Below are 22,539 nucleotides of genomic sequence, written 5' to 3' on the forward strand. Positions count from 1 at the left end.
ACAATGGAATGTTTATCACTAACTTTAATGACAGTACACAATAGCTGAGGCTAGTAACCTTGTCGTTAGAAATTAGCTTCTTAAAGCTGAACACAGTTAACTCCTTCAGTCCTGACAGAAGGGTCTGTCACACTGTGTATGTGTCAGTGTGTGTATCACTGTGTGTATGTGTCAGTGTGTGTATCACTGTGTGTATGTGTCAGTGTGTGTATCACTGTGTGTATGTGTCAGTGTGTGTATCACTGTGTATGTGTCAGTGTGTGTATCACTGTGTGTATGTGTCAGTGTGGGTATCACTGTGTATGTGTCAGTGTGTGTATCACTGTGTATGTGTCAGTGTGTGTATCACTGTGTGTATGTGTCAGTGTGTGTATCACTGTGTGTATGTGTCAGTGTGTGTATCACTGTGTGTATGTGTCAGTGTGTGTATCACTGTGTATGTGTCAGTGTGTGTATCACTGTGTGTATGTGTCAGTGTGTGTATCACTGTGTATGTGTCAGTGTGTGTATCACTGTGTGTGTATCATTGTATATGTGTATGTGTCACTTAGTGTGTGTATCACTGTTTGTGTGTGTGTGAGACTGTGTGTGTATATCACTGTGTGTGTGAGACTGTGTGTGTATCATTGTATATGTGTATGTGTCACTTAGTGTGTGTATCACTGTGTGTGTGTGTGTGTGTGTGTGTGAGACAGTGTGTGTATATCACTGTGTGTGTGTGTGTATATCACTGTGTGTGTGTATCATTGTGTGTGTGTCGGTGTGTGTATCACTGTATATGTGTGTGTGTGTATCACTGTGTGTGACTGTGTGTGTATAACTGTATGTATGTTTCACTTAGTCTGTGTGTGTGTATATCACTGTGTGTGTATCATTGTGCGTGTGTGTGTGTCGGTGTTTGTATCACTGTATGTGTCACTTAGGGTGTATAACTGCATGTATGTGTCACTGAGTTTGTGTATCACTGTGTGCGTGTGTGACTGTGTGTGTATCATTGTATATGTGTATGTGTCACTTAGTGTGTGTATCACTGTGTGTGTGTGTGTGTGACTGTGTGTGTATAACTGTATGTATGTGTCACTTAGTGTGTGTGTGTATATAACGGTGTGTGTGTATCATTGTGTGTGTGTGTGTGTGTGTGTGTGTATATAACTGTGTGTGTGTATAATTGTGTGTGTATCGCTGTGTATGTGTCAGTGTTTGTATCACTGTGTGTATGTGTCAGTGTGTGTATCACTGTGTATGTGTCAGTGTGTGTATCACTGTGTGTATGTGCAAGTGTGTGTATCACTGTGTGTGTATCATTGTATATGTGTGTGTGTCACTTAGTGTGTGTATCACTGTGTGTGTGTGTGTGTGTGTGTGTGAGACTGTGTGTGTATATCACTGTGTGTGTGTATATCACTGTGTGTGTGTATATCACTGTGTGTGTGTGTGTGTGTATCATTGTGCGTGTGTGTGTGTCGGTGTGTGTATCACTGTATATGTGTGTGTGTGTATCACTGTGTGTGACTGTGTGTGTATAACTGTATGTATGTTTTACTTAGTGTGTGTGTGTGTGTATATAACGGTGTGTGTGTATCATTGTGTGTGTGTATAATTGTGTGTGTGTGTCGGTGTGTGTATCACTGTATATGTGTGTGTGTGTATCACTGTGTGTGACTGTGTGTGTATAACTGTATGTATGTTTTACTTAGTGTGTGTGTATATAACGGTGTGTGTGTATCATTGTGTGTGTATATAACTGTGTGTGTGTGTGTGGGTCGGTGTGTGTATCACTGTGTATGTGTCAGTGTGTGTATCACTGTGTGTATGTGTCAGTGTGTGTATCACTGTGTATGTGTCAGTGTGTGTATCACTGTGTGTATGTGTCAGTGTGTGTATCACTGTGTATGTGTCAGTGTGTGTATCAATGTGTGTATGTGTCAGTGTGTGTATCACTGTGTATGTGTCAGTGTGTGTATCACTGTGTGTGTATCATTGTATATGTGTATGTGTCACTTAGTGTGTGTATCACTGTTTGTGTGTGTGTGAGACTGTGTGTGTATATCACTGTGTGTGTGAGACTGTGTGTGTATCATTGTATATGTGTATGTGTCACTTAGTGTGTGTATCACTGTGTGTGTGTGTGTGTGTGTGTGTGTGAGAGACAGTGTGTGTATATCACTGTGTGTGTGTGTGTATATCACTGTGTGTGTGTGTATCATTGTGTGTGTGTCGGTGTGTGTATCACTGTATATGTGTGTGTGTGTATCACTGTGTGTGACTGTGTGTGTATAACTGTATGTATGTTTCACTTAGTCTGTGTGTGTGTATATCACTGTGTGTGTATCATTGTGCGTGTGTGTGTGTCGGTGTTTGTATCACTGTATGTGTCACTTAGGGTGTATAACTGCATGTATGTGTCACTGAGTTTGTGTATCACTGTGTGCGTGTGTGACTGTGTGTGTATCATTGTATATGTGTATGTGTCACTTAGTGTGTGTATCACTGTGTGTGTGTGACTGTGTGTGTATAACTGTATGTATGTGTCACTTAGTGTGTGTGTGTATATAACGGTGTGTGTGTATCATTGTGTGTGTGTGTATATAACTGTGTGTGTGTATAATTGTGTGTGTATCGCTGTGTATGTGTCAGTGTTTGTATCACTGTGTGTATGTGTCAGTGTGTGTATCACTGTGTATGTGTCAGTGTGTGTATCACTGTGTGTATGTGCAAGTGTGTGTATCACTGTGTGTGTATCATTGTATATGTGTGTGTGTCACTTAGTGTGTGTATCACTGTGTGTGTGTGTGTGTGAGACTGTGTGTGTATATCACTGTGTGTGTGTGTATATCACTGTGTGTGTGTGTGTATCATTGTGCGTGTGTGTGTGTCGGTGTGTGTATCACTGTATATGTGTGTGTGTGTATCACTGTGTGTGACTGTGTGTGTATAACTGTATGTATGTTTTACTTAGTGTGTGTGTGTGTGTATATAACGGTGTGTGTGTATCATTGTGTGTGTGTATAATTGTGTGTGTGTGTCGGTGTGTGTATCACTGTATATGTGTGTGTGTGTGTATCACTGTGTGTGACTGTGTGTGTATAACTGTATGTATGTTTTACTTAGTGTGTGTGTGTGTATATAACGGTGTGTGTGTATCATTGTGTGTGTATATAACTGTGTGTGTGTGTGTGGGTCGGTGTGTGTATCACTGTGTATGTGTCAGTGTGTGTATCACTGTGTGTATGTGTCAGTGTGTGTATCACTGTGTATGTGTCAGTGTGTGTATAATTGTGTGTGTGTGTGTCGGTGTGTGTATCACTATATGTGTGTATGTGTCACTTAGGGTGTATAACTGCGTGTATGTGTCACTGAGTTTGTGTATCACTGTGTGTGTGTGTCACTGAGTTTGTGCATCACTGTGTGTGTCACTGAGTTTGTGTATCACTGTGTGTGTGTGTCACTGAGTTTGTGTATCACTGTGTGTGTCACTGAGTTTGTGTATCACTGTGTGTGTGTCACTGAGTTTGTGTATCACTGTGTATGTGTCACTGAGTTTGTGTATCACTGTGTGTGTGTGTGTCACTGAGTTTGTGTATCACTGTGTGTATGTCACTGAGTTTGTGTATCACTGTGTGTGTGTGTCACTGAGTTTGTGTATCACTGTGTGTGTGTGTGTATATAACTGTGTGTGTGTATATAACTGTGTGTGTGTATCATTGTGTGTGTGTGTGTGTGTATATAACTGTGTGTGTGTATCATTGTGTGTGTGTGTGTATAATTGTGTGTGTCGGTGTGTGTATCACTATATGTGTGTATGTGTCACTAAGTTTGTGTATCACTGTGTGTGTGTGTCACTGAGTTTGTGTATCACTGTGTGTGTGTGTCACTGAGTGCATGACCTATTGTGGGTATGCATGTCATTACTGTGTTTCTTTGTATATGTCTTGCTATGTGTATATTGTAATTAACTTCTGTATTCTCTCTATACTGTAGGTTCTGTCAGAGCCCTGGCGACTTTCCACTTCCCAAACGCCGCAGCAGCAACAGAAGTTATTTGATTTGGAGAAGTACCCAGAATATGTGTCTGCAGGAGGTGGCTTCGGTCCGGTGAGTGTTTTATGGTAAACCAGAGACTTTCAATTTAGTGCTGTGAGAGAAAACTCTGAATGCCATTAACTTATAGACTCAGCGCTACTCAGGTGTGTTTCCCAAAGTGAGTTACATTTCAACCTGCCTCTTCTTTCCTTAAGTGACCCCTCTTGTGGTGCCTCCTTTCTTTCCCTTAACTGACCCCATCTCCAGGTGCCTCCTCTTCTTTCCCTTAAGTGACCCCTCTTCTGGTGCCTCCTTTCTTTCCCTTAACTGACCCCATCTCCAGGTGCCTCCTCTTCTTTCCCTTAAGTGACCCCTGTAACGGTATAACCCTGGCATAAAAGGGCAGAGGCACAGGCAGCATACAGTAAATTTCCCCTCTCCCTCCCCCCAAGCATGAGTCAAAGCTCCATGGTGAGGGTCCAGCAGATATCAGCAAAATGAATAGTTTATTTAAAAGCAGCACACATATTTATACACCCTGGCTTCAGGTTACAGAGGGCATTGGTTTAACAGTAAAGCAAACATATGAACAATGCATCAAACCTCTAACAATTGTCTATTCACAGGTAAAACAGATTAATATATTAAATTAATTAACAGGGGAAGAACGTTTACTCAGACAATCTGATGTTGGGCAGTCTAGTTAACATAATCACACAGGGACACAATCAGTTTACACAGACAGACTCCTGAGACACAATCAGATCTGCAACGTAAATAAAATACATCTTATTACAGAATATAAGAACAGCCCTTATTAGCTATTAAGTCTTTTATGCTCACTTGGCTTATAGAGTCACAATTGCTCCCACAAGGTGCACTCACACCCTGTACCCATCCTGTGTTTATGGATACAGGGTGACATAGACATAAGACAGAGTTATGAAAGTACATGGGGTGTCCAGCATATAAAATTCCATATTTCCATGCAGTCTCTGGGTATCCTTAAGCCCATGTACCTCCAGCCCAAAGAATGTTCCATAACAGGAACTCCAATGCACAGTGGCGAGATTGGTCTCGTCACATCTCTCCCCTTTTCCAAACAGACTAACAGGGTATCTGACCTCCTGCCGGTCAGTGCCCTGGTTAGTCCAGCAACCCACCCATAAAACACAATTAGTAGTACAGCCCACCCACAATAAATGGTTACTACACCTGAGTATGGGGAAAACTTGTCCATGTCCAGGTGCCTCACCACAGCTGTGTGAGGGACTGGTACGCTGAATTGGTGGGTTGCGAGGTGGGCAGAGACCAGCTGTACTTTGCCCAGGTGCCAGCTCTACCATGGAAGTAGCCTGGTGGGAGCCTGGTTGCTGGAGAGGGGGACCGACTGTCTCCCCTTTGGATACATAGCTGTGCTGCTGGAGGGGGAAACCAATCGTCTCCCCTTTTGCTAAACAGCCCTGTTGCTGGGGGACAGGACCAACTGTCCCTACCCCCTGTGCTGTAAGTGCAGAGACCACGGTCACATCTGCACGTTTGTGGGGCTTACTGTCTCCCCCCGGTGCATTAAGCTGCCGCTGGGGAGAGGGGGTAACAAGCTCCTCTCCCATACATACTTCCAGCCGCTGGGGAATGGAGGCTGGGCTCCCAATCCACTGCATCTCACTCTGCTGATGCGGGGCAGAACCAACTGTCTCTGCCCCCTGTAACTCAGCCTGCCGCTGGGGAATGGAGTCTGGGCTCCCAATTCCCTGCAGGACCGGTGGAGAGACCTCGGTCCCATCTCTACTGGACACCTGGGGTCCTTCCCAGTAAATCTCCACAATATCTTCCCAGCTGAATGGGTCTGGATCTGGGTCTTTCACCTTGCTGTCCTGCTGAGCCTTCCCAATGGAGTGGAAGAGATCTCGGTAGTCCTGCTCCAGTTCCCACTCCAGGGCTGCTAAATGAGCCAGGTCTGGCTCTACCTCATGGGGGTCAGCCCAGTCATGCCTAGCCTCCCTCTCATAGAAAATGTCCTGAAGTCTGGTCTGCGCAGGGCTCCCAAAGTCAGGCTCTGCAAAGGACTCCCATAACAAGCCAGGACCATCAAACTCCTCTCCCTCTGGTTTGTCATGCTCGGCTGTCCAGGGTATATACTGTGCCATATACCACCAGAGCGCCTGGTAGGCATCCTCCAGCCATAGCTCCTGCCATACCCGGTGCTCTAGTTCCTTCACCCATTCCTCCAGGGGCTGCTCTCCCAGGAAGAGCATCCGCAGGGCCACTTGCTTCTGCAACCGCTGCTCTTCACTGTGGAGACTCTTACCCTGCTGGTATTGTACATTATCCAGGGCCTGGTACCAGATGCCTTTCCTTAATGCATCCCGGCCATCCAGGTCATCCTCCTCATATAACACTGCTGGTTCCATTCTGTTGCTTTTAGGGTCGCTGTACTGGGACATGCGTTGCCCCCAACTTGTAAATCCACGGAATGGTGTCTCCTGTAGCTGTCCTTCTGGCTGTAGGAACAATCCCGTCGCTTGCCACCAATTGTAACGGTATAACCCTGGCATAAAAGGGCAGAGGCACAGGCAGCATACAGTAAATTTCCCCACTCCCTCCCCCCAAACATGAGTCAAAAGCTCCATAGTGAGGGTCCAACAGATATCAGCAAAATGAATACTTTATTTAAAAGCAGCACACATATTTATACACCCTGGCTTCAGGTTACAGAGGGCATTGGTTAAACAGTAAAGCAAACATATGAACAATGCATCAAACCTCTAACAATTGTCTATTCACAGGTAAAACAGATTAATATATTAAATTAATTAACTAGGGAAGAACGTTTACTCAGACAATCTGATGTTGGGCAGTCTAGTTAACATAATCACACAGGGACACAATCAGTTTACCCAGACAGACTCCTGAGACACAATCAGATCTGAAACATACATAGAAAACATCTTATTACAGAATATAAGAACAGCCCTTATTAGCTATTAAGTCTTTTATACTCACTTGGCTTATAGAGTCACAATTGCTCCCACAAGGTGCACTCACACCCTGTACCCATCCTGTATTTATGGATACAGGGTGACATAGACATAAGACAGAGTTATGAAAGTACATGGGGTGTCCAGCATATAAAATTCCATATTTCCATGCAGTCTCTGGGTATCCTTAAGCCCATGTACCTCCAGCCCAAAGAATGTTCCATAACAGGCCCTCCAATGCACAGTGGCGAGATTGGTCTCGTCACAACCCCTCTTGTGGTGCGTCCTCTTCTTTCCCTTAACTGACTCCATCTCCAGGTGCCTCCTCTTCTTTCCCTTAACTGACCCCATCTCCAGGTGCCTCCTCTTCTTTCCCTTAACTGACCCCTCTCCTGGTGCCTCCTCTTCTTTCCCTTAACAGACCCCTCTCCAGGTGCCTCCTCTTCTTTCCCTTAACTGACCCCTCTCCTGGTGCCTCCTCTTCTTTCCCTTAACAGACCCCTCTCCTGGTGCCTCCTCTTCTTTTCCTTAACTGACCCCTCTCCTGGTGCCTCCTCTTCTTTCCCTTAACTGACCCCTCTCCTGGTGCCTCCTCTTCTTTCCCTTAACTGACCCCTCTCCTGGTGCCTCCTCTTCTTTTCCTTAACTGACCCCTCTCCTGGTGCCTCCTCTTCTTTCCCTTAACTGACCCCTCTACTGGTGCCTCCTCTTCGTTCCCTTAACTGACCCCTCTCCTGGTGCCTCCTCTTCGTTCCCTTAACTGACCCCTCTCCTGGTGCCTCCTCTTCTTTTCCTTAACTGACCCCTCTCCTGGTGCCTCCTCTTCTTTCCCTTAACTGACCCCTCTCCTGGTGCCTCCTCTTCTTTCTCTTAACTGACCCCTCACATGGTGCCTCCTCTTCATTACTTTAACTAAACTCTCTCCTGGTGCCTCCTCTTTTTCCCCTTAACTGACCCCTCTCCTGGTGCCTCCTCTTCATTCCCTTAACTGACCTCTCTCTCCTGGTGCCTTCTCTTCTTTCCCTTAACTGACCCCTCTCCTGGTGCCTCCTCTTCTTTCCCTTAACAGACCCCTCTCCTGGTGCCTCCTCTTCTTTCCCTTAACTTACCCCTCTCCTGGTGCCTCCTCTTCTTTCCCTTGCCTGACCCCTCTCCTGGTGCCTCCTCTTCTTTCCCTTAACTGACCCCTCTCATGGTGCCTCCTCTTCTTTCCCTTAACTGACCCCTCTCCTGGTGCCTCCTCTTTTTTCCCTTAACTGACCTGTTACGGTTACCCTTAGTCTCGCTGAGAGATGGACCGCTTAGTAGCCTGGATCCCTATTGCTAAAGAGGGGAGAAGCTGCTTTCCATAGTATTCTATATGAGTCTCGCAAATATAGAATAATCTCCCTTAGCTGCAGTACAGCTAGGATACCCTTCTGCCCACAAAAACGAGTCAACGCTGCGATTGAGGGTCAAACAAGAACTCAGGACTGGGATGCCCAGCCTGCTTTTTATTAAGGTTACATGCACACAGGGCACTCCCAGGGGGAGAGGGGGGGAAGCACAAAATCCCCCATCACACATTTAGATAGAGAGCACTGTCCTTTGACAGGCCACAATAGGATTACAGTACTTAAGATAACAAGTTTACAAGTTCATCTTATCAATTAGCAGTCTGGCTCCAGAGGTGATTAGACAATAGTTTCTAAAAGCTGAAAAAAAAAGAGTTAACTCTTTATGAAATGAAACTTGTTACGGTTTTCTTGGAGCCCTTCTTAGGCGCTGGCTTGCTGGTTCAGGCATTGCTGCTGGGAAATAAGCTCTTCACAACAAAATAACTAATGCTTCTGTAACATTGCTCCCTTTCTGTGGAACACTCTGGCAGACACGGTCTGACCCCTTTTCGGGGCAGACTAAGGCTGTCCAGACCGCTGGTTATGCGGGGCTGAGGTCGGTTTGTCTGGACAACCCGTCGGCGTTGCCATTCTGTTTCCCAGGTCTGTAAGTAATGGTGAAATTGAAGGTTTGCAACGATAAGCTCCAACGTAATAGCCTGCCGTTATCTCCAGAGACCCGGTTCAGCCACACCAACAGGTTATGGTCGGTGACCAGAGTGAACTCCTGACCATATAAATAGGGAGTCAATTTCTTTAATGCCCACACCAAAGCCAAACACTCCTTTTCGACCGCTGCATAGCTGACTTCGCGGGGCAGGAGCTTCCGGCTGATGTAGGCAACTGGATGCTCCCCTCCATCTTCGCCTACTTGGCTGAGGACGGCTCCCAGCCCGAACATGGAAGCATCTGTATGGACGATAAAACGTTTGTTAAGGGCTGGGGCCGCCAAGACAGGAGCGTTAATTAGAGCATTTTTGAGAGCCTGGAAAGCCGTTTCACAGTGGGGAGACCACAGGACCTGTCGAGGTAAGTTCTTCTTGGTCAAGTCAGTCAGGGGTTTGGCAAGTGTGCTGTAGTCTGGTACGAACCGTCTATAGTACCCTGCCGTGCCCAGGAAGGCTAGGACCTGAGTCTTAGTGATGGGGGTGGGCCAATTGGCGACAGCTTCTATTTTGGCCGGCTCTGGTCGCTGCTTTCCACACCCCACCCGGTGACCCAGGTACTGTACCTCGGCCATCCCAAAGTGGCATTTTTCTGGCTTCAGAGTCAGGCCAGCAGCCCGGATCTGATCCAGAACCATTCCCACATGAGCTAAGTGGTCCTCCCAGGACTCACTGTGGATCGCTATGTCGTCCAGGTAGGCGCAAGCAAAACTCTGGAAGCCATCCAGGAGCCTATCCACCAAGCGCTGGAATGTAGCTGGGGCATTCTTCATCCCAAACGGCATTACCCTAAACTGATATAAGCCGAATGGGGTGACGAATGCCGACTTGGGGATAGCCTCCGGGGCCAGGGGAATCTGCCAGTAACCTTTGCAGAGGTCAATAGTGGTCAGGTAATTTCCCCTGGCTATACGATCGAGTAGCTCGTCTACCCTGGGCATAGGGTAAGCGTCCGTCACAGTATTTTCATTGAGCCTCCGATAGTCTACGCAGAACCGGGTGGTCCCATCTTTCTTGGGCACCAAGACAACTGGGGAGGCCCAGGGACTATCGGAGGGCTCAATTACCCTGAGCTGGAGCATCTCATCGATCTCCTTCTTCATTCCTGTCCTAACTGCTTCGGGGATTCGGTACGGAGCCTGGCGCAAGGGAGCTTGTCCCGGAGTATCTACCTGGTGGGTGGTTAAAGTAGTGTACCCTGGCTTCGGGGAGAAGGTGAGGTGTTTGGACTGGAGGAGTTGGTTGAGCTGCTCCCTTTCAGTGGGGCTAAGTCGGTCCCCTATCTGAACCTGCGCCACTATACCTGTGGGGAGGCTCTTTTCTAATAGGTCTGGAATGGGTAAACTGTCGGGGTCTTCCTGAGGGGAACAACATACGGCCGTCACGTTCTCTGGTCGCTCAAAATATTCCTTGAGCATGTTTACATGGAATGTCTTTCTAAGATTGTTGTCGTGGCAGCTAGCTATCACATAAGTGGTGTCTCCCCTTTTCTCTACGATCTGGTAGGGACCCTGCCAGGACGCCTGCAATTTGTCTGTCTTCACCGGCTTAAGTACTAACACCTTTTGTCCTATGGTGAAGATTCTCTTTCGGGCCCCCCGATCGTACCATACTTTCTGTCTTCTCTGGGCCAACTGGAGATTAGCCCGCACGGATTTGGCTAATTGCTCCATTCGGTCCCTGAGTTCCAGCACGTATGGCACAATTGGGACACCGTCAGCCTCCATCTCTCCCTCCCAGTGCTCCCGGATCAGGTTTAGGGGTCCCCGTACCTTTCTTCCGTAGAGCAACTCGAAGGGAGAGAACCCTGTCGTTTCCTGGGGCACCTCCCGATAAGCAAATAGGAGGTGCGGCAGGAAGCGTTCCCAGTCTCGGTATTCCTGAGTGAACGTCTTGAGCATTTGCTTGAGGGTCCCATTGAACCTCTCACACAGCCCGTTCGTCTGGGGGTGGTATGGGGAGCTTAGGAGGGACTTAATTTTGCAAACCTGCCAGAGTTGTTGGGTCAATTCAGCCGTAAATTGGGTGCCTCGGTCGGATAGGATTTCTTTTGAACGTTTACTCAGACAATCTGATGTTGGGCAGTCTAGTTAACATAATCACACAGGGACACAATCAGTTTACACAGACAGACTCCTGAGACACAATCAGATCTGCAACGTAAATAAAATACATCTTATTACAGAATATAAGAACAGCCCTTATTAGCTATTAAGTCTTTTATGCTCACTTGGCTTATAGAGTCACAATTGCTCCCACAAGGTGCACTCACACCCTGTACCCATCCTGTGTTTATGGATACAGGGTGACATAGACATAAGACAGAGTTATGAAAGTACATGGGGTGTCCAGCATATAAAATTCCATATTTCCATGCAGTCTCTGGGTATCCTTAAGCCCATGTACCTCCAGCCCAAAGAATGTTCCATAACAGGAACTCCAATGCACAGTGGCGAGATTGGTCTCGTCACATCTCTCCCCTTTTCCAAACAGACTAACAGGGTATCTGACCTCCTGCCGGTCAGTGCCCTGGTTAGTCCAGCAACCCACCCATAAAACACAATTAGTAGTACAGCCCACCCACAATAAATGGTTACTACACCTGAGTATGGGGAAAACTTGTCCATGTCCAGGTGCCTCACCACAGCTGTGTGAGGGACTGGTACGCTGAATTGGTGGGTTGCGAGGTGGGCAGAGACCAGCTGTACTTTGCCCAGGTGCCAGCTCTACCATGGAAGTAGCCTGGTGGGAGCCTGGTTGCTGGAGAGGGGGACCGACTGTCTCCCCTTTGGATACATAGCTGTGCTGCTGGAGGGGGAAACCAATCGTCTCCCCTTTTGCTAAACAGCCCTGTTGCTGGGGGACAGGACCAACTGTCCCTACCCCCTGTGCTGTAAGTGCAGAGACCACGGTCACATCTGCACGTTTGTGGGGCTTACTGTCTCCCCCCGGTGCGTTAAGCTGCCGCTGGGGAGAGGGGGTAACAAGCTCCTCTCCCATACATACTTCCAGCCGCTGGGGAATGGAGGCTGGGCTCCCAATCCACTGCATCTCACTCTGCTGATGCGGGGCAGAACCAACTGTCTCTGCCCCCTGTAACTCAGCCTGCCGCTGGGGAATGGAGTCTGGGCTCCCAATTCCCTGCAGGACCGGTGGAGAGACCTCGGTCCCATCTCTACTGGACACCTGGGGTCCTTCCCAGTAAATCTCCACAATATCTTCCCAGCTGAATGGGTCTGGATCTGGGTCTTTCACCTTGCTGTCCTGCTGAGCCTTCCCAATGGAGTGGAAGAGATCTCGGTAGTCCTGCTCCAGTTCCCACTCCAGGGCTGCTAAATGAGCCAGGTCTGGCTCTACCTCATGGGGGTCAGCCCAGTCATGCCTAGCCTCCCTCTCATAGAAAATGTCCTGAAGTCTGGTCTGCGCAGGGCTCCCAAAGTCAGGCTCTGCAAAGGACTCCCATAACAAGCCAGGACCATCAAACTCCTCTCCCTCTGGTTTGTCATGCTCGGCTGTCCAGGGTATATACTGTGCCATATACCACCAGAGCGCCTGGTAGGCATCCTCCAGCCATAGCTCCTGCCATACCCGGTGCTCTAGTTCCTTCACCCATTCCTCCAGGGGCTGCTCTCCCAGGAAGAGCATCCGCAGGGCCACTTGCTTCTGCAACCGCTGCTCTTCACTGTGGAGACTCTTACCCTGCTGGTATTGTACATTATCCAGGGCCTGGTACCAGATGCCTTTCCTTAATGCATCCCGGCCATCCAGGTCATCCTCCTCATATAACACTGCTGGTTCCATTCTGTTGCTTTTAGGGTCGCTGTACTGGGACATGCGTTGCCCCCAACTTGTAAATCCACGGAATGGTGTCTCCTGTAGCTGTCCTTCTGGCTGTAGGAACAATCCCGTCGCTTGCCACCAATTGTAACGGTATAACCCTGGCATAAAAGGGCAGAGGCACAGGCAGCATACAGTAAATTTCCCCACTCCCTCCCCCCAAACATGAGTCAAAAGCTCCATAGTGAGGGTCCAACAGATATCAGCAAAATGAATACTTTATTTAAAAGCAGCACACATATTTATACACCCTGGCTTCAGGTTACAGAGGGCATTGGTTAAACAGTAAAGCAAACATATGAACAATGCATCAAACCTCTAACAATTGTCTATTCACAGGTAAAACAGATTAATATATTAAATTAATTAACTAGGGAAGAACGTTTACTCAGACAATCTGATGTTGGGCAGTCTAGTTAACATAATCACACAGGGACACAATCAGTTTACCCAGACAGACTCCTGAGACACAATCAGATCTGAAACATACATAGAAAACATCTTATTACAGAATATAAGAACAGCCCTTATTAGCTATTAAGTCTTTTATACTCACTTGGCTTATAGAGTCACAATTGCTCCCACAAGGTGCACTCACACCCTGTACCCATCCTGTATTTATGGATACAGGGTGACATAGACATAAGACAGAGTTATGAAAGTACATGGGGTGTCCAGCATATAAAATTCCATATTTCCATGCAGTCTCTGGGTATCCTTAAGCCCATGTACCTCCAGCCCAAAGAATGTTCCATAACAGGCCCTCCAATGCACAGTGGCGAGATTGGTCTCGTCACAACCCCTCTTGTGGTGCGTCCTCTTCTTTCCCTTAACTGACTCCATCTCCAGGTGCCTCCTCTTCTTTCCCTTAACTGACCCCATCTCCAGGTGCCTCCTCTTCTTTCCCTTAACTGACCCCTCTCCTGGTGCATCCTCTTCTTTCCCTTAACAGACCCCTCTCCAGGTGCCTCCTCTTCTTTCCCTTAACTGACCCCTCTCCTGGTGCCTCCTCTTCTTTCCCTTAACAGACCCCTCTCCTGGTGCCTCCTCTTCTTTCCCTTAACTGACCCCTCTCCTGGTGCCTCCTCTTCTTTCCCTTAACTGACCCCTCTCCTGGTGCCTCCTCTTCGTTCCCTTAACTGACCCCTCTCCTGGTGCCTCCTCTTCTTTTCCTTAACTGACCCCTCTCCTGGTGCCTCCTCTTCTTTCCCTTAACTGACCCCTCTCCTGGTGCCTCCTCTTCGTTCCCTTAACTGACCCCTCTCCTGGTGCCTCCTCTTCTTTTCCTTAACTGACCCCTCTCCTGGTGCCTCCTCTTCTTTCCCTTAACTGACCCCTCTACTGGTGCCTCCTCTTCGTTCCCTTAACTGACCCCTCTCCTGGTGCCTCCTCTTCGTTCCCTTAACTGACCCCTCTCCTGGTGCCTCCTCTTCTTTTCCTTAACTGACCCCTCTCCTGGTGCCTCCTCTTCTTTCCCTTAACTGACCCCTCTCCTGGTGCCTCCTCTTCTTTCTCTTAACTGACCCCTCACATGGTGCCTCCTCTTCATTACTTTAACTAAACTCTCTCCTGGTGCCTCCTCTTTTTCCCCTTAACTGACCCCTCTCCTGGTGCCTCCTCTTCATTCCCTTAACTGACCTCTCTCTCCTGGTGCCTTCTCTTCTTTCCCTTAACTGACCCCTCTCCTGGTGCCTCCTCTTCTTTCCCTTAACAGACCCCTCTCCTGGTGCCTCCTCTTCTTTCCCTTAACTTACCCCTCTCCTGGTGCCTCCTCTTCTTTCCCTTGCCTGACCCCTCTCCTGGTGCCTCCTCTTCTTTCCCTTAACTGACCCCTCTCATGGTGCCTCCTCTTCTTTCCCTTAACTGACCCCTCTCCTGGTGCCTCCTCTTTTTTCCCTTAACTGACCTGTTACGGTTACCCTTAGTCTCGCTGAGAGATGGACCGCTTAGTAGCCTGGATCCCTATTGCTAAAGAGGGGAGAAGCTGCTTTCCATAGTATTCTATATGAGTCTCGCAAATATAGAATAATCTCCCTTAGCTGCAGTACAGCTAGGATACCCTTCTGCCCACAAAAACGAGTCAACGCTGCGATTGAGGGTCAAACAAGAACTCAGGACTGGGATGCCCAGCCTGCTTTTTATTAAGGTTACATGCACACAGGGCACTCCCAGGGGGAGAGGGGGGGAAGCACAAAATCCCCCATCACACATTTAGATAGAGAGCACTGTCCTTTGACAGGCCACAATAGGATTACAGTACTTAAGATAACAAGTTTACAAGTTCATCTTATCAATTAGCAGTCTGGCTCCAGAGGTGATTAGACAATAGTTTCTAAAAGCTGAAAAAAAAAGAGTTAACTCTTTATGAAATGAAACTTGTTACGGTTTTCTTGGAGCCCTTCTTAGGCGCTGGCTTGCTGGTTCAGGCATTGCTGCTGGGAAATAAGCTCTTCACAACAAAATAACTAATGCTTCTGTAACATTGCTCCCTTTCTGTGGAACACTCTGGCAGACACGGTCTGACCCCTTTTCGGGGCAGACTAAGGCTGTCCAGACCGCTGGTTATGCGGGGCTGAGGTCGGTTTGTCTGGACAACCCGTCGGCGTTGCCATTCTGTTTCCCAGGTCTGTAAGTAATGGTGAAATTGAAGGTTTGCAACGATAAGCTCCAACGTAATAGCCTGCCGTTATCTCCAGAGACCCGGTTCAGCCACACCAACGGGTTATGGTCGGTGACCAGAGTGAACTCCTGACCATATAAATAGGGAGTCAATTTCTTTAATGCCCACACCAAAGCCAAACACTCCTTTTCGACCGCTGCATAGCTGACTTCGCGGGGCAGGAGCTTCCGGCTGATGTAGGCAACTGGATGCTCCCCTCCATCTTCGCCTACTTGGCTGAGGACGGCTCCCAGCCCGAACATGGAAGCATCTGTATGGACGATAAAACGTTTGTTAAGGGCTGGGGCCGCCAAGACAGGAGCGTTAATTAGAGCATTTTTGAGAGCCTGGAAAGCCGTTTCACAGTGGGGAGACCACAGGACCTGTCGAGGTAAGTTCTTCTTGGTCAAGTCAGTCAGGGGTTTGGCAAGTGTGCTGTAGTCTGGTACGAACCGTCTATAGTACCCTGCCGTGCCCAGGAAGGCTAGGACCTGAGTCTTAGTGATGGGGGTGGGCCAATTGGCGACAGCTTCTATTTTGGCCGGCTCTGGTCGCTGCTTTCCACACCCCACCCGGTGACCCAGGTACTGTACCTCGGCCATCCCAAAGTGGCATTTTTCTGGCTTCAGAGTCAGGCCAGCAGCCCGGATCTGATCCAGAACCATTCCCACATGAGCTAAGTGGTCCTCCCAGGACTCACTGTGGATCGCTATGTCGTCCAGGTAGGCGCAAGCAAAACTCTGGAAGCCATCCAGGAGCCTATCCACCAAGCGCTGGAATGTAGCTGGGGCATTCTTCATCCCAAACGGCATTACCCTAAACTGATATAAGCCGAATGGGGTGACGAATGCCGACTTGGGGATAGCCTCCGGGGCCAGGGGAATCTGCCAGTAACCTTTGCAGAGGTCAATAGTGGTCAGGTAATTTCCCCTGGCTATACGATCGAGTAGCTCGTCTACCCTGGGCATAGGGTAAGCGTCCGTCACAGTATTTTCATTGAGCCTCCGATAGTCTACGCAGAACCGGGTGGTCCCATCTTTCTTGGGCACCAAGACAACTGGGGAGGCCCAGGGACTATCGGAGGGCTCAATTACCCTGAGCTGGAGCATCTCATCGATCTCCTTCTTCATTCCTGTCCTAACTGCTTCGGGGATTCGGTACGGAGCCTGGCGCAAGGGAGCTTGTCCCGGAGTATCTACCTGGTGGGTGGTTAAAGTAGTGTACCCTGGCTTCGGGGAGAAGGTGAGGTGTTTGGACTGGAGGAGTTGGTTGAGCTGCTCCCTTTCAGTGGGGCTAAGTCGGTCCCCTATCTGAACCTGCGCCACTATACCTGTGGGGAGGCTCTTTTCTAATAGGTCTGGAATGGGTAAACTGTCGGGGTCTTCCTGAGGGGAACAACATACGGCCGTCACGTTCTCTGGTCGCTCAAAATATTCCTTGAGCATGTTTACATGGAATGTCTTTCTAAGATTGTTGTCGTGGCAGCTAGCTATCACATAAGTGGTGTCTCCCCTTTTCTCTACGATCTGGTAGGGACCCTGCCAGGACGCCTGCAATTTGTCTGTCTTCACCGGCTTAAGTACTAACACCTTTTGTCCTATGGTGAAGATTCTCTTTCGGGCCCCCCGATCGTACCATACTTTCTGTCTTCTCTGGGCCAACTGGAGATTAGCCCGCACGGATTTGGCTAATTGCTCCATTCGGTCCCTGAGTTCCAGCACGTATGGCACAATTGGGACACCGTCAGCCTCCATCTCTCCCTCCCAGTGCTCCCGGATCAGGTTTAGGGGTCCCCGTACCTTTCTTCCGTAGAGCAACTCGAAGGGAGAGAACCCTGTCGTTTCCTGGGGCACCTCCCGATAAGCAAATAGGAGGTGCGGCAGGAAGCGTTCCCAGTCTCGGTATTCCTGAGTGAACGTCTTGAGCATTTGCTTGAGGGTCCCATTGAACCTCTCACACAGCCCGTTCGTCTGGGGGTGGTATGGGGAGCTTAGGAGGGACTTAATTTTGCAAACCTGCCAGAGTTGTTGGGTCAATTCAGCCGTAAATTGGGTGCCTCGGTCGGATAGGATTTCTTTTGGAAATCCTACCCGGGAGAACACCTGTACTAGTGCATTCGCTACCGTATCCGCTTGTATGTTGGATAGGGCGACAGCCTCTGGGTACCTGGTAGCGTAGTCCACTACGGTAAGAATGTATCGCTTACCGGAGGGACTAGGGGTAGCCAGTGGTCCCACTAGGTCAATAGCAACCCGGCTGAAGGGTTCCTCTACAATGGGCATATTTACTAGCTGGGCTTTAGGGTGATCGCCTCGCCTTCCTACTCGTTGACACACATCGCAGGTGTTACAGTAAGTTCTAACGTCAGCGTGCACCCCTGGCCAAAAGAACGTGTGAGTAATGCGGTGTAGGGTACGGGTAACGGCTAGGTGGCCTGCTAAGGGGATGTCGTGGCCTATTTTGAGGATTTCTTGACGGTATTTGTGGGGCACTACCAGCTGTCGCCTACGCTGTCCCCTTTTCTCTGTCCAGCGGTATAGTTTCCCTTTTTCCCATAAGAATGTTTCGTTATCTGCCCCGCCCCCTCCGGTCTCTGCTCGTTCCCGGTACTTTTGTAAGGTCGGGTCAGTCTTAGACTCTGCCTCGAAAGCATCTGGGGTGTCCCAGGGTATGGGGCCTAACCTGTCAGGCAAGGTCGGGGTAGGTCTTACCTGTGTCTCCCGCACTGGTGAAAGCTCTCGCTCCGTCCGGGCTTGGGCCCGTGTAGTCACTGGGTCCGCCTCGTTGTTGCATACTGGAGCATAGGCAGAAGTCATGGGGCCCAAATCGTTGCCCAGTAGTACTTCGGCAGGTAAATTATCCATTAGGCCCACGTTCACAGCCCCCTTTCCCGCTCCCCAATCAAGATGCACTTTAGCTGTTGGAATTTTGTACACATCCCCCCCCGCCACTCTAACGGCCACCGTCTGTCCGGATCGCTTGTGCTCTGGCACCAAATGACTCTGTACCAGCGTGATAGTAGCCCCTGTGTCTCGCAATCCCTCGGTAGATCGCCCCTCGAGCCATACCCTCTGCCGATGGTGCTGGCGGTTATCTGAGGCAGCATATACAGGGTCTGCCTCATGAAGCGGCCCCACATATCCCTCCATAGGGGCCTCTTGGTTAACACAGAGGGCCCGGGCCGGACGATAGGACCCAGAGGGGTAATTGTAATTCCTGGGTGTCTGGTGCGTATTAAGGGGGCAGCTAGCCATGAAATGCCCTGGTTGCTTGCATCGCTGGCAAGTCGGTCTGGGACGCTCAGAGCTGTTATTGGGTGGTCCTGAGTGTCGGACGGGCCCTGTGGGCACCGGGGCTCGGAATTCAGCACGAGGGGGTGCACGGTAAACCTCTCTGGGTTCGACCCGTGCTGGAGCTCGGTAGTTCATGGGTTCGTGAAGACGGGAGTCATAATGTTCATCGGCCAATTTGGCTGCTTCTTCTAAGGTAGAAGGCCGCCTGTCTCGCAGCCATTCCTTTCCTTGCTGTTCCATGCCATTATAAAAATGTTCTAAGAGAAACAATTGTAAAATTTCCTCCCCAGTCACCGCTTTACTTCCGCTCAGCCAGTGATTTGCCGCTCTCCGCATTCGGTGCGCCCATTCCATATGGGTATCGTTAGGCTTCTTTTCCGTGCCCCGAAACTGTCGGCGATACGTGTCCGGAGTTACAGCGTATCGTCGCAACAGTGTCTCCTTAACTAGCTCATACTGTGTCACTTCATCAGCACCCAGAGTACGAAAGGCTTCCAGGGCTCGCCCGGATAGTTTCCCAGACAATATCGTGGGCCACTCTCTGTTGGGAATCTGGTGCAGGGCACATTGCCTTTCGAAGTCCGCCAAATATTCATCAATCCCTGTCTCGCTCTCTAGGAAGGGTCGAAATGCCGCATAGGGTATCTTGGGCCTCCCAGCATTTTCGACAGGGATGATTACCTGCGGGGCTTCAGCATTGCGGTGTGCGTTCGCTAGGTTGAGTTCGTGGGCTCGAGTCTCTCGTATATCCTTGTCCGCCTCCGCCATCAACTGCTGTACCAATTCCATGGAGGGGTTCGGCCCGTATAATGAGAGCCTTTCCCGAACAATCCTGGTTTTTTCGTCACTAATCGTGGTCGGTGTTTCCGCCATTGTGAAGCTCTGATCCAGTTCGGTCAATTCTGTGATCAGCTCTCTCCTCGGCCGGTTGCTGGCGTACCCCCCTCTGCTTTCAAGTAAATCCTTTAGGGTTGTACGCTTCAATTTTTCGTAAGCGCTCTCCATCCGTTCTGTACCTCTCCTAGGAAATCCAGGAAAATCCCGCCGCTGCCGCCAAATGTTACGGTTACCCTTAGTCTCGCTGAGAGATGGACCGCTTAGTAGCCTGGATCCCTATTGCTAAAGAGGGGAGAAGCTGCTTTCCATAGTATTCTATATGAGTCTCGCAAATATAGAATAATCTCCCTTAGCTGCAGTACAGCTAGGATACCCTTCTGCCCACAAAAACGAGTCAACGCTGCGATTGAGGGTCAAACAAGAACTCAGGACTGGGATGCCCAGCCTGCTTTTTATTAAGGTTACATGCACACAGGGCACTCCCAGGGGGAGAGGGGGGGAAGCACAAAATCCCCCATCACACATTTAGATAGAGAGCACTGTCCTTTGACAGGCCACAATAGGATTACAGTACTTAAGATAACAAGTTTACAAGTTCATCTTATCAATTAGCAGTCTGGCTCCAGAGGTGATTAGACAATAGTTTCTAAAAGCTGAAAAAAAAAGAGTTAACTCTTTATGAAATGAAACTTGTTACGGTTTTCTTGGAGCCCTTCTTAGGCGCTGGCTTGCTGGTTCAGGCATTGCTGTTGGGAAATAAGCTCTTCACAACAAAATAACTAATGCTTCTGTAACATGACCCCTCTCATAGTGCCTCCTCTTCTTTCCCTTAACTGACCCCTCTCCTGGTGCCTCCTCTTCTTTCCCTTAACCAAACTCTCTCCTGGTTCCTCCTCTTCTTTCCCTTAACTGACCCCTCTCCTGGTGCCTCCTCTTCTTTCCCTTACCTGACCCCTCTCCTGGTGCCTCCTCTTCTTTCCCTTAACTGACCCCTGTCCTGGTGTCTACTCTTCTTTCCCTTACCTGACCCCTCTTCTGGTGCCTCCTCTTCTTTCCCTTAACTAAACTCTCTCCTGGTGCCTCCTCTTCTTTCCCTTAACTAAACTCTCTCCTGGTGCCTCCTCTTCTTTCCCTTAACTAAACTCTCTCCTGGTGCCTCCTCTTCTTTCCCTTAACTTACCCCTCTCCTGGTGCCTCCTCTTCTTTCCCTTACCTGACCCCTCTCCTGGTGCCTCCTCTTCTTTCCCTTAACTGACCCCTCTCCTGGTGCCTCCTCTTCTTTCCCTTACCTGACCCCTCTCCTGGTGCCTCCTCTTCTTTCCCTTAACTGACCCCTCTCCTGGTGCCTCCTCTTCTTTCCCTTAACTGACCCCTCTCCTGGTGCCTCCTCTTCTTTCCCTTAACTGACCCCTCTCCTGGTGCCTCCTCTTCTTTCCCTTAACTGACCCCTCTCCTGGTGCCTCCTCTTCTTTCCCTTAACTGACCCCTCTCCTGGTGCCTCCTCTTCTTTCCCTTAACTAAACTCTCTCCTGGTTCCTCCTCTTCTTTCCCTTAACTGACCCCTCTCCTGGTGCCTCCTCTTCTTTCCCTTACCTGACCCCTCTCCTGGTGCCTCCTCTTCTTTCCCTTAACTGACCCCTCTCCTGGTGCCTCCTCTTCTTTCCCTTTACTGACCCCTCTCCTGGTGCCTCCTCTTCTTTCCCTTAACAGACCCCTCTCCTGGTGCCTCCTCTTCTTTCCCTTAACTTACCCCTCTCCTGGTGCCTCCTCTTCTTTCCCTTAACTGACCCCTCTCCTGGTGCTTCCTCTTCTTTCCATTAACTGACCCCTCTCCTGGTGCCTCCTCTCCTTTCCCTTAGCTTAGCTCTCTCCTGGTGCCTCCTCTTCTTTCCCTTAACTGACCCCTCTCCTGGTGCCTCCTCTTCTTTCCCTTAACTGACCTCTCTCCTGGTGCCTCCTCTTCTTTCTCTTAACTGACCCCTCTCCTGGTGCCTCCTCTTCTTTCCCTTTACTGACCCCTCTCCTGGTGCCTCCTCTTCTTTCCCTTAACAGACCCCTCTCCTGGTGCCTCCTCTTCTTTACCTTAACTTACCCCTCTCCTGGTGCCTCCTCTTCTTTCCCTTAACTGACCCCTCTCCTGGTGCTTCCTCTTCTTTCCATTAACTGACCCCTCTCCTTGTGCCTCCTCTCCTTTCCCTTAACTTACCTCTTTTCTGGTGCCTCCTCTTCTTTCCCTTAACTGACCCCTCTCCTGGTGCCTCCTCACCTTTCCCTTTACTGACCTCTCTCCTGGTGCCTCCTCTTCTTTCCATTAACTTACCTCTCTCCTGGTGCCTCCTCTTCTTTCCATTAACTAACCCCTCTCCTGGTGCCTCCTCTTCTTCCCCTTAACTAACCCCTCTCCTGGTGCCTCCTATTCTTTCCCTTAACTGACCCCTCTCCTGGTGCCTCCTCACCTTTCCCTTTACTGACCTCTCTCCTGGTGCCTCCTCTTCTTTCCATTAACTTACCTCTCTCCTGGTGCCTCCTCTTCTTTCCATTAACTAACCCCTCTCCTGGTGCCTCCTCTTCTTCCCCTTAACTAACCCCTCTCCTGGTGCCTCCTATTCTTTCCCTTAACTAACCCCTCTCCTGGTGCCTCCTATTCTTTCCCTTAACTGACCCCTCTCCTGGTGCCTCCTCTTCTTTCCCTTAACTGACCCCTCTCCTGGTGTCTCCTCTTCTTTCCCTTAACTGACCCCTCTCCTGTTGCCTCCTCTTCTTTCCCTTAACTTTTACCTCTCTCCTGGTGCCTCCTCTTCTTTCCCTTAAATACCTCTCTCCTGGTGCCCCCTCTTCTTTCCCTTACCTGACCCCTCTCCTGGTGCC

At 49.4% G+C, this 22,539-nt stretch overlaps 1 protein-coding gene across 1 annotated transcript in view; it reads left to right on the forward strand.

Moving 5' to 3' along the window:
* The window catches only part of CPT1B (carnitine palmitoyltransferase 1B), a gene marked incomplete at its 3' end in the record, with an annotated part of 634,626 nt that overhangs the window by 556,380 nt on the left and 55,707 nt on the right, over positions 1 to 22,539 (forward strand). The window contains 1 exon segment of the mRNA XM_053716281.1: positions 3,982 to 4,095. Within this exon segment, the coding sequence (XP_053572256.1) occupies positions 3,982 to 4,095 (114 nt within the window).

The sequence above is a fragment of the Bombina bombina genome, chromosome 6 (genome assembly GCF_027579735.1).
Source record: "Bombina bombina isolate aBomBom1 chromosome 6, aBomBom1.pri, whole genome shotgun sequence".
NCBI lineage: Eukaryota > Metazoa > Chordata > Amphibia > Anura > Bombinatoridae > Bombina > Bombina bombina.